General features: G+C 43.5%; 1 protein-coding gene and 1 long non-coding RNA gene across 5 annotated transcripts in view; one reads left to right on the top strand and one right to left on the bottom strand.

Annotated features, from left to right (window-relative positions):
- Positions 1 to 3,654: 3,654 nt before the first annotated feature.
- On the bottom strand, positions 3,655 to 5,381 carry LOC111251687 (uncharacterized). Its single transcript, XR_002673932.2, has 2 exons — positions 4,675 to 5,381; positions 3,655 to 4,210 (listed from the first exon to the last, which is right to left on the bottom strand). It is a non-coding gene; the product is annotated as an uncharacterized LOC111251687 (long non-coding RNA).
- A 3,757-nt stretch (positions 5,382 to 9,138) lies between these two features.
- pHCl-1 (pH-sensitive chloride channel 1) overlaps positions 9,139 to 15,396 on the top strand; it is a 58,125-nt gene continuing 51,867 nt past the window's right edge. The window contains exon 1 of one of the 4 annotated variants that reach the window (XM_086990880.1): positions 9,139 to 14,247. In XM_086990880.1, the coding sequence (XP_086847006.1) occupies positions 13,233 to 14,247 (1,015 nt within the window). In that variant the 5' untranslated portion in view covers positions 9,139 to 13,232. The remainder of the gene's footprint in view (positions 14,248 to 15,396) is intronic. The other 3 variants (XR_015329030.1, XM_022808513.2, XM_022808514.2) reach the window with 3 other exon arrangements.

Genomic DNA, 15,396 nt, shown 5'->3' on the forward strand with positions numbered 1-15,396 from the left:
GTTGAAATCTTTCTCTTACCCAAGTACGCCTGGTTATCGCTCCTTTTTTTGCACGCTGTGCCATCAAGACTCCATGTAATTTGCCGATTGTTATATAGTCAATATTAGGTTCGTTAATAAGTCAACCCCTTTATCCTAAGCAAGTTCTTCGAGCAGCCCGTCCGAGATCTTGCTCTTATTACAGTTTGGCTGGAGGACTCCTAATCATCGCTCACTTGCTCTAGGAATTTTTCTCCCGTTGTTCCCGTTATGGAGAGAAGTTGTTGTATCGATTCCGCTGTTTGGTCTTATTATTGACATTCATTCTCTGTTTCGAAATCATCTTACATAGCAGCTTGCCTTAAGAAAACAGGCACCGTGTGCGCCGACTCACGTGTTTTGTTTATCGTTACCGAGAACTCGCTAACAAATAATTTATTCGTACCATTTTCCCGTATTCATCCGCGAGTTTCCTTTGTGATCTTGTCTCTGTATTTCGGGGACCTTGTAGAATTTTGCAGGACAGTTCGCTCCACCACAGCCCAGTAAGAACGCTCAGAGGCTTTGTGCCCCGTCTTCCCGCATCCCAAGTAGCACGGCACCCTGACTCACTCGGTCATCTGGTAGCACATCCTATGTACAGTTTGCCTTTTGCTAAGAAACTGTGTTCCGCTAGATAATCTGTAAGCCGAATAACCGCCGATCAGCGGCCAGTGGTGCCCCATATCAATTCACTGACAACGAGGCAATCTTTGTTTACGTACGTCATAGACACCGCTTTCGCGAAGAAACCCTCGACAAGATTCTTGATTGGTAGATGTTTGTGGGAAAATAAGGTCGATTGATATCTCCCTTTTTCGCTCAATAGCCTTTGCAAAAGTCTGAGATACTTTCGTATACTTTTAGCGTTGATCCTAACGTCATAGAAGCAGAACCGTGGCCTTTGTAATTTTGGTTTTGTGTTTCAGCAGATCACATCCCGCGCTGAAGCTTTTCCCAGACATCGGCAAAGGATATGTTTGGGTCAGCATTCTTCAATATTATAAAGCTCGAGGCGGTGGCAGGTGCCCACAGCCTTGTTGTTTGTGATCGCCGGCTGTAGATGCATCTTGTAATCCAAAGGATCAGTTAGCTTTCTGGGAAGCCCGTAGTTTTCCGTACTTGAACTTGTAAAACATAGTATCGAGCCCTCAGGTGTCGTAGATGGGAATGGGAGAAGACAATAGGCCACCAATAAGTGGCTAAAGCTAGGCACCAGAAGCGAGCACCAGTTGTAGAGTCGCATAGCGTTGGTTGTACGGCCACTGATCCTAGAAACGTGAGAAATGATTATTGAAGAGGTGTAAAAGAGAGAGACACGAATAAGCATAGAACAAGTGATTATTCATTTAAAGATAGAGACCGGGGTAGCTGAATTGGCCGGGCATGGACTCCAGGTCACGATTTTTTAAGCATTGTTTTCAGTCTACATGAGGCTGAAATGCGCGTCGGGTATGCCGGCGTGCTTACGAGAAACGTTCGTTCAATCATTGAAAGCTAGCAGGGCCTGCAGTTCGGCAGACATTCGAGTTTTACGTGGACTGACCAAGCCTTCGATCGCAAGATGACGAGCCAGGCACGGGGCAGCCAGGAAGACTACGTTGTAATGAGCAATGATGGACAGACAAGCGGCATGCGTAAAAGTGAGTCGAAATAAATTATCTATATGATAGCCTAGCCATGCGAAGACATGTGACGCAAGAAAGACCGTACGGAGACGGCATATGAAGAAAATGGACAATACGTGGTTTGGGCCTAGAGAAAACTTAGTAGCCATAATCGATAACAAGCCTTTTAAGAGAAATAGCTTTGGAATGACGACAGTAAGCTTGGAAAAAGAAGCAGTGCTTCATCCGAGAAATTTACGAGAGACTTCATTCCCGCTGAGATACATGGATAACAGTATCCCAACACGAAGGAAAACGCAATCGAGAACTGTGTAGTGCGTCGTGTTGGCGATCCTTCACAGAAGCACGTAATGATCGTGCATAAAGCAAAAAATTGAGCTGAACATACTGCTGTTAACTAAAAATGGAACGCATAGCGACTGCTACAGCAGATCAACCTTCCTGACTATTGTATTCGAAACGCATGAAATCAAATCGGCATAGGCACGAAATACGATTGCGACACGCGTACACTCGTAGCCGGCTGCTAAATTCGAAAATGAAAAATCGCTTTGGGTCAGGGATGCGTGGGTGATCTTTGAAGACATGCTGTAGACGCTGCTTCCGCGCTCCATTGTGCCGACACGATTACGTTTTGGAATAGCTGCGGGAGCTTGCGTTTGAAATGAACAAATATTGAATAACGCCGCGTGACGAAAGATCAGGTCCGCCGCGCGGTTTGAGCATCGCTAATGTTGTTTGTTGCATGTGTGAAGTATAATACTCCGCGCGATCGAAAGGCGCTCTTTGTCAATGGGGGCGCGACAAAATTACGGGGACGGAACTGTCGTGTAGGAGGCGTCTGAAGTTCAAGGGGCAGCAAAACGCACCGTGCGTCACCCGATGGCGCTTGAGGACCCAATTGAAGTATTGCCTTGAGCGCATGTTTAACTATTAGATTTAATGATACATGCGGACAGTGTTCACTAAAGGGTTCTGCTTAAAACAAAAATGTTTACTGTAGTAGCTGAGAACTTCGCTTCAATGGATTCCTGTGTGCGATGGCGACACGAGCTCCCGACCTCACAATGAGTCGGCAACGGGCTGTGATGGCTATCGCTGTATACGTTGATTAAGGCTATCTTTGCTCATTGTTTTAAATTTGTACATATCATATATAGCACGCGCTTCCGCAACAAAATTAGTGTTGATTCGTGCGTATCGATAAAAAGGTAAGAGGAGCGGCCGCCTTCGAAGTCATTCGGCATCAGTTGTGTGTGTATGTAATAACAGTAGCGCGAGGTATCGTCAGTTATGTGTGGGATATTAGTGTAGTCATTAGTGACTGCGCACGCCGCTAGGTATATAAAAAGAACAGCAATTGAGCTCCAAGGCGAAGTAACAACAGCACGTATGCTGGTGCACGCAAATAGGTTCACGATCCTCCAGACGCGCTGAGGTAAAATACTTTTGGTCTAGCTTCATTCTGTGGTTAAAGATAACCTTATCATGAAAAGCAGAGCGTGTAGCGATTCCCGGTGTAAATGGAGTTCGACCAGCCTTGCCTTCTACTTAATGGACCATTTCGGTAAAAAACCGATTCATCTCATATCTTGAAGGCGTCAGAGTGATCCACCCACAGGAGCTTTTCCGGTTGGTCTGAGAAGGAATCAAAGCGGATAGACAGAGGTAAAACTAGTATCTAAGAGAAATTGAATCTAATTCACCTGCCAGGCCGACCGTTCAAAGAAAGCTAATTTAATTTGACATAATATATCTAAAATAGAAAACAAGGCATATGGTGTTTGGCAGATTTCTAACTTTATGCACAACATTTTGTACACGATCATTTCATAGGTTTAAAAAAGATATTGTCCATATTTAAAAAAGATATTCCATATCATTATCCACGCAATTATTATCGCACGATGTGGTTTAAATAAACAGCCTGTGCCTTGAATTGAAATCATGTTTAACAATAAAATGTAAAATGCGATCTCTCACACTACATTAACTACGTAAATTCGGATAAATTAGTAGTCATCCATGTAATTTATTGTATGTAACCACTATAGTATCATAATATCTTATAAAAAAAAAAATAAAACTTGTCCATATTTAAATCTTCGCTTTGCTCTTATGTAGGAAAGGTATCAAAATGGATAACAATGTCCGTCTATTGATGTTCGCGAGTATTCTCAGCATTCCGCGATATAGCGTCTTTGTTACATTATTAAGGGATCTCGGTTTTACTAGAAGTTAACTTATTTTTAATTCATTCACTCACAAGTCTGATGCATTTAAGTAATACATCGTAATTTGTGTGGATAGAATGCAGAGACTACAATACCACGGCAGTATCGTATAATAGGAGATAGATCTAGATGTTCGTTTGACTGATTGCTCACTGACAAGATTGATCGGTGCCCTACTCACATCGGCCAAACTTCGATCGATCCCGAATTGTAATCACCTTCTATGTCCGCTTTGCCGGACATATCCTCCAGAAATTCTGATATTTTACTGTTCGTGTCGTTGTCGTTGCTGCCTTTTTCCTGATGCTGCTACAGCATTTCCAGCCACGCCTGGAACATTTAGGCAAGCGGTTAAGTAAAAGGAATTGTGAGTCGTGAACGTCGCCAAACGAACGTCATGTACATGGTGATCCTCACTTCTGTGCCACTATCTTTGAGCTCCCCTTCTCTCACAGTTTTACCCCCCTGCCGCCGGAGCTTTCCGCGTCCTGCTTTGCTTAGCGATGCCAAAACAGCGTTAAAAAGAGGCAGAAGAGAACAATGCAGAATGAACATCGTGAGTGAATAATAATATGCTGTTCTCTAAGTTCGCCAGTGATCTGTGCACATATATTGTGAAAGCTTAAAGTTCAGGAAGGGATTCAGCTGGAACCTACGTTTTATACCGGTCAGTTGATCGGTGACGGCCCGAGGTGTGATTTGGGTATCGTCCGCAAAAACATAAAACACATTAAGAGACGCTAAAGTAAGCTTGACTACTTCTTGCCTGTTGTGTAATTAAAGTTTCTACTTACCAAAAGTTATGGGAGCCAACATCCGATAACGAGTAACTGCGACATTTTTTCACCGTCTCCCTAGGCCAGTTACTGTTTCCCAAAAAGCAGTCTAATCGAACTTCCTCCGGCTACTGTGAGGGCTCCATGATCATAGGTTAGTGGCAGATGAAGGAAAAATATCGGCAGAAAATCTTATAACGACAGCCAAATCTTGGCAGGCTCTAACCATATTCATTTCCATAATTTAGTGAGTTTTTTTTGTTTCACAAGCACTATTTCAAATCAGTTGACCAAACAGATACAACGCCAGGTGGGATAAATATCAAGAATTTGATCCAGACGTTTCCACTATAGGAATAATCTAAAATGATACTAATAATGGGTATCACGTTTTCGAAAACGTGTGTTGTGTCCGCTTGTTTTTTTCTCTGATAACATTGTTTCTAAATAAATAGCTCATACAAATATCGTGATTTGCTACCACAAGAAAGATAAGGTTTTGGGTAGGAAATAGCATGATACTCTATTGCGCATTTCGACATGACGCGAATACGGCGTGTGATCCAACAGTCGTGCAACATTTAGTTTTCAGTAACGTATAATCCACGTATAATAAACTGGTTAACGTTGCTTGAATTCGTTTTTACATATTGCAATCACACAATAAGCTTTCTTGGCTCGCTGATATGTCTACATGTAACTTACCGCTGAATTTTTGAAGGACAACCAACGGACCGCCGATAGTCACCGAAAAAAAAAAATAGAAATTAATTAGATTCAAACGATTAGACAGGAAACGATATTTTCGGTTTATATACGTAAGGTTGATTATAATAGGCGCTCGAAAAAGCACTGAAGGTTCTTAAGCCAATACCTAAGTAAATAGTTTTTTTTTTCATAACAATACTATTAATATAAATGTACGCTATTCCGGTGGATAGCCTTCTGTAATTTTTCTTGTAACATTATAATTTCATCACTATGGGACCTATGTGGCTCTCAGGCATCTCTCTACCTAGTTCCTGTTAAGTGACATTCCTTTATCTACTCCTTTTAGAGATTAAGTTCACTTTAGAGATAGAAACAAACAATAATTTAGTGGTACAAGATTGGCTATGCGGCGGTGCATTACGATTTCCTATCGAAGTTCTCTAAATATTTGCCAAGTAGTTAGCTAAAAACGCGATCTGGCTTTTCCGTTATCGCTATGAAAAGTAACGTGCCGTTTACTGTCGAGTTCGAAGTTGCTCGGCTTGTGAAGGATCGGTGATGCTACCAGCCGTCAACATCTCGCAGCGCACAAATCCTTCCAAATCGCAACAAACACATTTCCTTTGGCGCCAGTCTAGGGTTTGTCATATATGATCGATGCGCTTTTCACCCACGTTACCCGTAGTTAACTGCTTCAACACTGGCTCAACTTCGCGGATGGAAATACGATCAAGTAAGTTCAATTGTCTTAAGCATTTAGCTTTCTTTATATTGTTTTCAGGCAAATGGCGTGGGTTCGTTCCGCTATGCTTCGCAATCGTTTCATTAACACCGCCGTTATTGGTCAACCACTACAAGGAATGTTTTCCACATTGGAACTTGAATGAGAGAGTCATCGGTGAACCGTTTCTACGATAACGCGTCTTGATCAGGAGGAGCACGGGATTTTCACGGGTTTGGGCAGTGTCTGTGTCTATAGTAATAGTGTCTAATATAGCAAGTCGATGTTGAATCGTCACTCATCATCAAGGCATTCTATCTAAATATCTTAACCTTTATAAGGCATTCCAAGAGGCCATCCCAGGTTTAGTACATCTGCTATTGCAAAGTCTCACATTTGACACGACAGCCGACATCGCCGGCGCGACGCAACTCATTATCTAAAGTTCGCGACTTTAAAGCCATTTAGCTGAAAAAAAAACCGGTCATCAATTCGACACCCCAATGATAAACTATAATAGGCGTACTCTTTCGATACCTGACTTTCTATCGCGGTACAACTACTTCAAACACGGGCCACTGTACTCAACCTTTTTTTTTTTTTGCATATTCATCCCTGCTTTCAATTTCGATATGCAGAACCTAGGTGGGACGAGTGGTCGTTATTCGAGCTATTGAAATGGCTTAACTTGGTTTGAGTACATGTCAAACGATGCACGTAATGATGTGTACTTCAGTATAAGAATAACGTAGGCTCCCCCATAGACTAGACACACAAAAAACGACACACAAGAAAGTTTGTTGTTTTGTTTTTTGAACATCGTGTAGAAGAATTGTTCAGTATGCGTTCGAGAAAATTTTCTCCAAAAATATGTGATTGTAGCTGAGACAGGCTGGCGCTGCGTGTGATCTCTGTGTCATCGAGCGAGATCATTACAGCAAAGTGGAAGCGAGACATTCAGACATAATTCAGCTCGGTTGCTGTAGGCAATGCAGGATAGGAACGCTGTCCTTTTTAGCTCGCTGGAATCGTTCAGGCTTTACGGTGTCTTCGGACCGAGTCGCACATTACTGTTCGTCTACGGCAAACAAAAATAGAAATCTCGTCGTTCTGGGCTACACCGTGGGTATATGAACCCATTATTTCAAGACCATGGTTGCTTTCTCTCCGAATAACCAAGCTGCACGCTATTGCATCATTTTCAGAGAAATTTCCCGAGACAAAACTTGCACGACTGGCTTATATTACGCACGGACGTGAACCCAGTGCATTTGGCAGATGCTCTATTTTGGCTGATGCTGCACAACTGCGTGGTCTGTGAGATTTCCTACTATGCTTAGTTACCAGCTAAGTTAAGGACACTGAGATGAGTTCGAGCTTGCGGTTCTATTGAAAAACTTGGCTTTTGTCCATGGAGACAATATGGCTTGGTGTATATATAGTTTTTTTTTTCTATGAGCTGGGAAAATAACGTTATAATAAGTAAACATATTTTTACCGCTCCGTATTGATGTTACCCCTGGTGAACTGAGGCGGATTTACGAAAGGGTGCACTTTGAATGATCACTCCATAGCATCTCCCATAGTAGTTAATTTTATTTAATTAATTTAATTAAAATATTAAACATGATCCTCGTCGAGTAATACTCAGAATGGCATCTCCTATGTATTTGCAATTATTCCAGTGTTACTTTGGTATAGGTGACTTCAGACTATGGTTCGAGCACAGTTTGCTTTTACACCCAGATAAACTAGATTTTATTATCTATCTGTGTGTGTTTAGGAGGCATGTGCATCAGAGGTGCCGAATTCTTATAAACTAAAGAGATTATACGGATTCGATTTTTAATTTCCGTTATAACCGAGGTCGTGTAATACCAGCTTTGTCTATAGGATAATAATCATATGGAGCTTACTTTTGCCCGGGGGATCCTACTTGAACCTTATTTCTCCGCAAACGAGAACACGCTTGCATTTGTTTACTCAGGTTGGCTTCATTTACGGTCTGTTATAGGAATCCTCGGGCCTGCGTTGTTCAAGTCAGTAAAAACTATTATAACAAAATAAATGAAAAAAAAAAAAAAAGCAAATGTTGTGCATCAGGCGGGTTTGGATTCTAAACATCATTTATTCATTTCAGCAGGTAAGGACCGTCTACAGCAAGCAAGCCAAATGTATCAATTGTTTGCCAGGTACAGGTTAACACTTAAAATTAAATTGTTGCCTATATAAAAAGCTATCCAAAATGAACGGGCGGGATGCAAACAGCGAGAAAAGTGTGTATTTGCTGGTTAGATTCACATTAATTTCGGCTATGAGATATCTTAGGTTGCGTTCAATCATAAAATATAGAGCAGTCTCATAGGACACCCCACATTAAGCGTTTGTGACCTAAATAGGTTTACCTCATCTAAGGGTTTTTGGCGAAACCGTTGGCGCAAACGCATTTGGAGACCCTTATCCTACCAATAAAACCAGCCAATTTATCCCATTTTGGCCACTTGACATGCACAAGCCTGTTCAGGATAAAGCTGCAAGATTCTATTAGTAAAACATCTATTATTTGCAAGCCTCGTCCGATATAGTTTGATGCCGTACGAAACAGCCCAGCTATTTTTATCGTTACCACGGTGTTTTGCAATAAACTCCCTTTTCGTACTCCCGATTCCGATTTTGGCGTAAGCTTAACTGTATGTAATTGCAATTTCTGCTTGCCATCAGAATCGTGTTAGACGGTGTTATATTCGACCACGATTTCGCTATATTTCTTATAAATCCTAGCATATACCACAACGCCCTCTTGTATGTCGCGGCCAACTCACAACTGATGGACAACACCGAATCAAAATAGTCTTTTCCTTTGCCTATTTTTCGTTCTTGTCGCTAGTCGCAGCGAGTAAACGAACTATCTGGCTCACTACTCTTCCAGGCAGACTGGAAGCTACTAGGTAGCGGGAAGGGAAAGGGGTGTTTAGCACCTCTTTCTTCAAGCCGGTTCCCTTTCCAGAGCATCGCAGACAACCTCAGCGGGGCCTCACTACGGGGGCCTGATGCGCATGCGCCAAAAGACGATGATGCTTTACCATCGTTTCGATCGTTGGTTGAAGCGCCGCCGACGTTCGCTGATCCGACGGTCGCAGGTTTAAGTCGCAGGTTACAGGTCGCCTGTCCTCTCGTGCGCGCTTGTTAGCCAAACGGCGAGCAGGCTGTAGTAGAAGGACCTGATAGGTTCAGGTAGACAGTAAGTAAACAGCAGGTTGAGAAGCTAGCTGCAAGTCTGGCTGGCAGTGAATCGCATAGAATATGAAAGCTACTATTGCTGATTAGTGTGTGTGTGGGCTCACAAGCACATGCCAAGGATCTCACACATCGTCAGTGAAAGTAAGAGGTGCTCACACTCACACATGCACATAGGCAGACAAACAGACAAGGGGGCTGGAGTCGCAGTTGCAATCACGCATCATACAGCCATACGAGTCGGAGTTAACTAGGGGAAAACGTAATCCCGTGTCGTTCGAGGGCAAGACATTACTAAACGGCAACGGCAACGGCAACACCGACGGCTTTAACAACCAACAGTGTGGTGCGGTTAACGACAGCAGCGGAAGTAAGAGCAGACGTCAGCTACTGGGTCATCTATGTCCGTCCGTGCATCCAGCAGTACTCATTGATGACAACGGCAGCAACAGAGAAAAGAGAAAAGGAAGAGCAACGAGAGGAAGAACGCTGTCGACCCTTGAGAGCTGTCCTGTTACTCTGGTACCTGGTGGCAGTAACGGCATGAGTGAGAAAAACCGAATCGGCGAAAGAGGCTCTGTGCTTCCGAACGTGGCGAAGGACAGTTCGAGCAGTGGTTTATTTGTTGGCCGACTGGCCTGCTAATGAATGTCGCATTCCATCGAAAAGCCGCGACAACAACAATAACAGCAGCAGCAGCAGCAGCAGCAGCAGCGTAAGTGGGCGGCGTTACTCGGCCACTTTATCCTGCCGCCCGATGCTAAATAATAGAAACACTGGATCGGAAACCGAAGTGCACAGTGCGTGATTAGATAGGTGTCGTCATCTATCTCGTCCGTGTTGTCAACGTCGTCGCTGCATGGGACCAGTCGCCCGCCCGTGAACGTAGTGATGTGCTCTGCCGCTGAGTGGCGAGACTCGGGACAGGGTGTCGCCGCCACCGCCACCGCCGCCGCCGCCGCCGCCGCCGCCGCCGCCTACTGTAAAAAGTACCCTTTTCGTTGTATCTCTCCCTTGTTTCAACGCCTTCACGGCTGAGTCCGTCTGGGGCAACACCAAAACCAGCTGCGCCTAGCGCACCACGTATAAACAGCAAAGGGACGTCGAGAGAACTTCACTATCAGTCATTCGTTCAACCTCTTCTCTGGCGAGGACGCCACGATTCCACAGCCGTTAGCTCGGGAACGAGCTGCTGTCGTGTGCTAATGGGTATCGTAAAGTAGCTCGTGTGTCAGCTACGTAAGCGTGAGCTCCGATCGAGATTGCTATTGTCGCTTGGGGTTGCTGCTGCCGCTCCGATCAAAGCCTATAGAATGTAACGATAACAATATATCTATGTGTGTATAAACAAATAGTATGGCGGTACCATTATTGTCTATTGGAGCGTTCATGTAACACAGTTGTAACAGAGCCTGCCGAATTGTTCCCTGTACTTGAGCTCTTAGTAGCCATACGCCCGCTCACCCGGGCTAGCAAGGGCTCAAGCTGATGCTGCTGCTGCTGCAGCTGCTGGTAACAGTGGTAATAACACTAAATATAGTAATAGTTATAATTTGAAGCAGTGAGGTAGGAGGAATGGCAATAAAAGCAACGAGGACAACAACGTCGGCATCGAATATGCTGATGACGCTGACCATGCTGAAAGTAGTTCCTGTAAACACGCAGGTGTAGTGAGATCGTTTCTCTGTAGCCGGCGAGCTTTGTGTACGGCAGTAACGTATATATAAAAACAAGGACAGAACAGCAACGAACACCTACTAGCATATATGTACATATGCCTACTACAATCTACGCAGTTCACAAGAATGAATGGCAGTAAACGACGGCAGCAGCAGCAGCAGCGAAAGTTAACGAACGAATATCAACAAAAGCCGTATACTAACGGAAAACGTGAACAGAAAGTTGATGCATCATCACTACAATTTTCAGTCCATTCCTAATATAACCTCAAAGTGACAAACCGCGTTGTGAAGTAGTCAGAAAACTAGAAGTTCAACTCAACAGGCAAGCAGGGCACAGCTGGCTCGCTCCTGTATCAGACCATTTACCGGATAGAGAAAGGATCTGAACGGAAAAATTGAGAGAGAAGGAAGAAATAGGTGAGCAGGACATTCAGAGCCTGATCAAACGACAACGAGTTGCAAAATCTCGTAACACCTTGAACCAAAACCAGTCGCTGGCCTTATCGCTGTATACAACGCCTCTGGTATCTAGTTCCGCTCACGTAGCTTCAGCTCGAGGAGCGACAACAACTCAACAGCCCGTGCCTACAGTCAGCTGACCCTTACCTACTGGGCAGCCATACGCAAAGATAGGTAGCAACAGAGAAGGTGGGGAAAAAAAGAAGGCTCTATACAACCATTCGATATAGAAGTGTACCCAATTAAGAGGACCAGTTTAGCGCTAAGCGAGGATACAATCAATTCAAATAAGTTACCTAAGGATGAACACGGTCGCGTAAAGGCCGCACACGCTTGGACGAAGAGGTGCATCACGTCAATGGTTACGTGCATACAAACATATACGTAATACACATACCTTATTGATATATAAGATCGCAATTAGCATTAATTATAACAATATAAATAACGTTTTACTCAGCTACACATGCAAAGAACGAACGTATACTAAACCTGCGCATCGATACTAAGACACCATCAAAATAGAAGAGAACACAAATTCTTTTTAAACGGTGGTTGTCGGAAAACGAACCCCCGTCGCCACTCGCAAACAAATAAACCATGCACGTTATCGCACCAGAAATAATAAGTTCGGCCTAAGACGATCAGATGAAACAGATCATTTGTCCAGAGCCTTAAAAACGAAGCAAGAATGGCTGGCAACAGTCTACGGTGTCTAGAGGTAATCTGCGGGCAAGGTACATCACCAAACTGAAAAGGCCGTACAGAGCAATAGCAGAAAAAAGAGGCGCGGATAAAAAGTTAGAAAGCGGCAAAGAGCTTCTAAATATATAATAATCATAATACTGCATCATCAGGCTACCGCTGACTCTTAGCTAAAACGCCCGCCGCGCCACAAACAAAACAAAAGCGAAAGAAAAGACTGCAATAAATAACAATGAAGGCAAATAATAATACACACATACACATACATGCATGCATACACACTGACTGAGAAACCGCTTACCAATTGCCGCAAGTGAAGCAGGCGTCAGGGAGGCCAAGCAAGAGAAGTAGAGCCTCCCTCTACGGTTGGGTTCTGTGGAAAGAAGCAGACGGAACAAAACAAAACGCTGGAAGAAAAATAGGACAAACGCGTGAAACTGAGAGAAAATGAGCGCAGACGAGGAAAACTGCAAGCTTCCGTAAAGGATAGGACTGTTACCTTAGATACGTCGGAGGTAGCCACAGTGCAACACTCGCGAATCGTGGTCGATAGTCAGTTTGAATCGGATACGTTAATGAAAAGAACTATCAGGTACTAATTGACGTAGTTGTATTATTGCTTCTAACAGTGCTAACGTAAGCTGCATCGATGCGGTTTACAAAACATTAAATAGTCAACGTAGATCAGATATGATCGACGGCGACGAGGTAGACTCACGCTGCCACAGACACGCTCGACCAAAGTCAGCCGTTGTCATAACAGATTCGGATCGTCGAATAGTCCTTTTTGCCGGCTTTTCACCATTGTTCAGGTTTTCATCGTTTAGGAACCTCAGTCGGAAACTTTCTTTGTTCCAGGCGTCGCGACCGACTTGTCGCAATTTTTAGTTATCGCATTTTTTTGCGGTCGTTACCGACCAACTAGTGACCTGGAGATTGCGAAAGATTCAAATACAACAGCAACAAAGGAATGCAGTGGTGACTATGACGGTCGCTGCAATTTCCATCCCTTCCACGACGATTGATTAAACTACAACCGATGCGGTACGAAGACTTCCACTATGAATAATAATAACAGCAACAACATTAGCAATAACGGCAACAATAACAACGATTGCACCAGTAACAACAAGAGCAACATAAACAAACTCAACAGCAAGCTAGGTGATAGCAACAATGGCCATTATAATAAAGTCAAACTCCCCCCGTCACCGGCAAACACTATTATGTCAGTAGTAAAAACAGACGACGAGATGACGATGATGATGGGTGCGACAGCAGTAGCAGCAGCAGCAGCAGCAGACGCGAGACCTGTCAATAAACTTCCAGTTTTCCAAGATAACCTTCACAAGGATGAGACATTACGACAACAACGGCACGAATTTGATAACGTACAAGTGAATGATGGACGCGATCGAGCAATGGCAAGCTTCAACGACCTAAGCTTTACTGATACAACAACGATAGCTACCAGCGACTACTTCTTTTACAAGCGCGAAAATAGCTCTGCTAAAGCAACCGTCGGTAGTAATACTCATCATCGTCATCACGAGCACATCAAGGGTGATCAAACTAACGCCCATGGTAAAGCTCTGAGGGGCGTGCCGAAGTCCGCAGTGCACCAATTTGACGTCGCAGCTCAGAACGTGCTATATCACGATGGACACGAGACATCAACGAATGCCCACACGTGGGCTAATTATTACCATAATAACAATCATAGTCGTTACGATACAAATGAAAAGAGCAGCATCGGTGAAAGTCTGTGGTGCGACCTAATGATGACTTGCAGTTCGTATCGACGAAAGCATCAAGGCGAACCTGGCGGAGGACACCGCCGCGCTCATAATGGCTACTTTTCGATCAGTTCCATTACAACGAATAGGTTATTGTTGAGCCTTGCTGGTATGATGACGCTCGGTACGATGTTGAATCTAGTCGACGCACGGCCTCCGGACTCCGACGATCCAAACACTACGAAAGTGGCTACCCATCAGTTCATGAACTATACCGATAAACAAATCCTTGATTATCTGGTCAATAACAGCAGATACGATCATCGAATTCGCCCGGAAGGTGAGTGTGGTCATGTGTTTCCTTTAACAAATCACATTAAATATGTAGGCTGTGGAGTTGAATGATGATTTATAAGACTAACCTTGAAATAAATGCGGATGAAAACACATTTGGATAGCGGCGTGACAAGAAGATATAAAGATATAAGAACCTATAAAGGTCCACCCATTGTTTACTTTCATTGTGTATATAGGTTCATTTTATTTATCACCATGTCTTCTTGGACGTAGAGTACGTCAATTACTTCAATTAATTAAAACGACGAAAAGCATGACTAACGTTTCTGATGTAAATGATTTTTTTTTTAACGTAACATGGGGAACTGGGAAAACGCCACTGAACTATCTACGATGTCCGTCCTAGCGATGCGAGGCTGGCAACCAATAAAAGTTAGTCTTTAACTTCGGTCGATTTTGAGAAAGGTCGACCTCGAACGTTACCAAGTGCCATAATGTTTATTCTTCGAAATCCGCTTTGGTCGCTATTTTTGTCGTACGCTCCCGCGAACGTCTATTATGATTGACCATTACTATTTGAACGAAGAGTTTGCACAGATGTAAGTATATACAATGCCATCGATAAGCCCTCTTGTTTGTTACCATTATATTTACTACAAAATAAGAGGTGAGAAGTACGGCTCGTTGCTATACATTACTGCGATGACAACCGTTGTTGAACCAGCAATAGTATCAAATTGTACAATAGGAGGATGATAAACGAATCTATAGGTCGGCCAAGTTTTTTTAGGTTTCCTTACCGAAGCTTACAAACGTTAATTGCTGCTGGCGTTCAAGCGTAATGCGTTTATGGTGGCTCTCAGTCAGTGTGGCTCGCAGACACTGATGTCAATTCTCCCAGAAATGTTTCTTTTTTCGACCTCGAACGTTAGGGGTTATGCAAACAAAATGGTTCCTGTTTCATGGCTATGTCTTGTAATTATCACATAGGATAATTCGAATATTTACCCACCTGCCTTATCCCGATCTCTTACTATTGTTGTTAATTAACACAACGTTTTTCCCAAAATTTTAGAGGTCTTAACGCAATGAGGTCTCGATCGTTTTTGAAGCAGCCGGTATTCGCTGTACCTTAAAATAGTACCAACCTTGGTCCCACTGTAATGCAGGTGATTTCCTATGCTAGCTTTGA

Source organism: Varroa destructor, unplaced genomic scaffold (genome assembly GCF_002443255.2).
Source record: "Varroa destructor unplaced genomic scaffold, Vdes_3.0 BEIS01000005.1, whole genome shotgun sequence".
In the NCBI taxonomy this organism is placed as follows: domain Eukaryota; kingdom Metazoa; phylum Arthropoda; class Arachnida; order Mesostigmata; family Varroidae; genus Varroa; species Varroa destructor.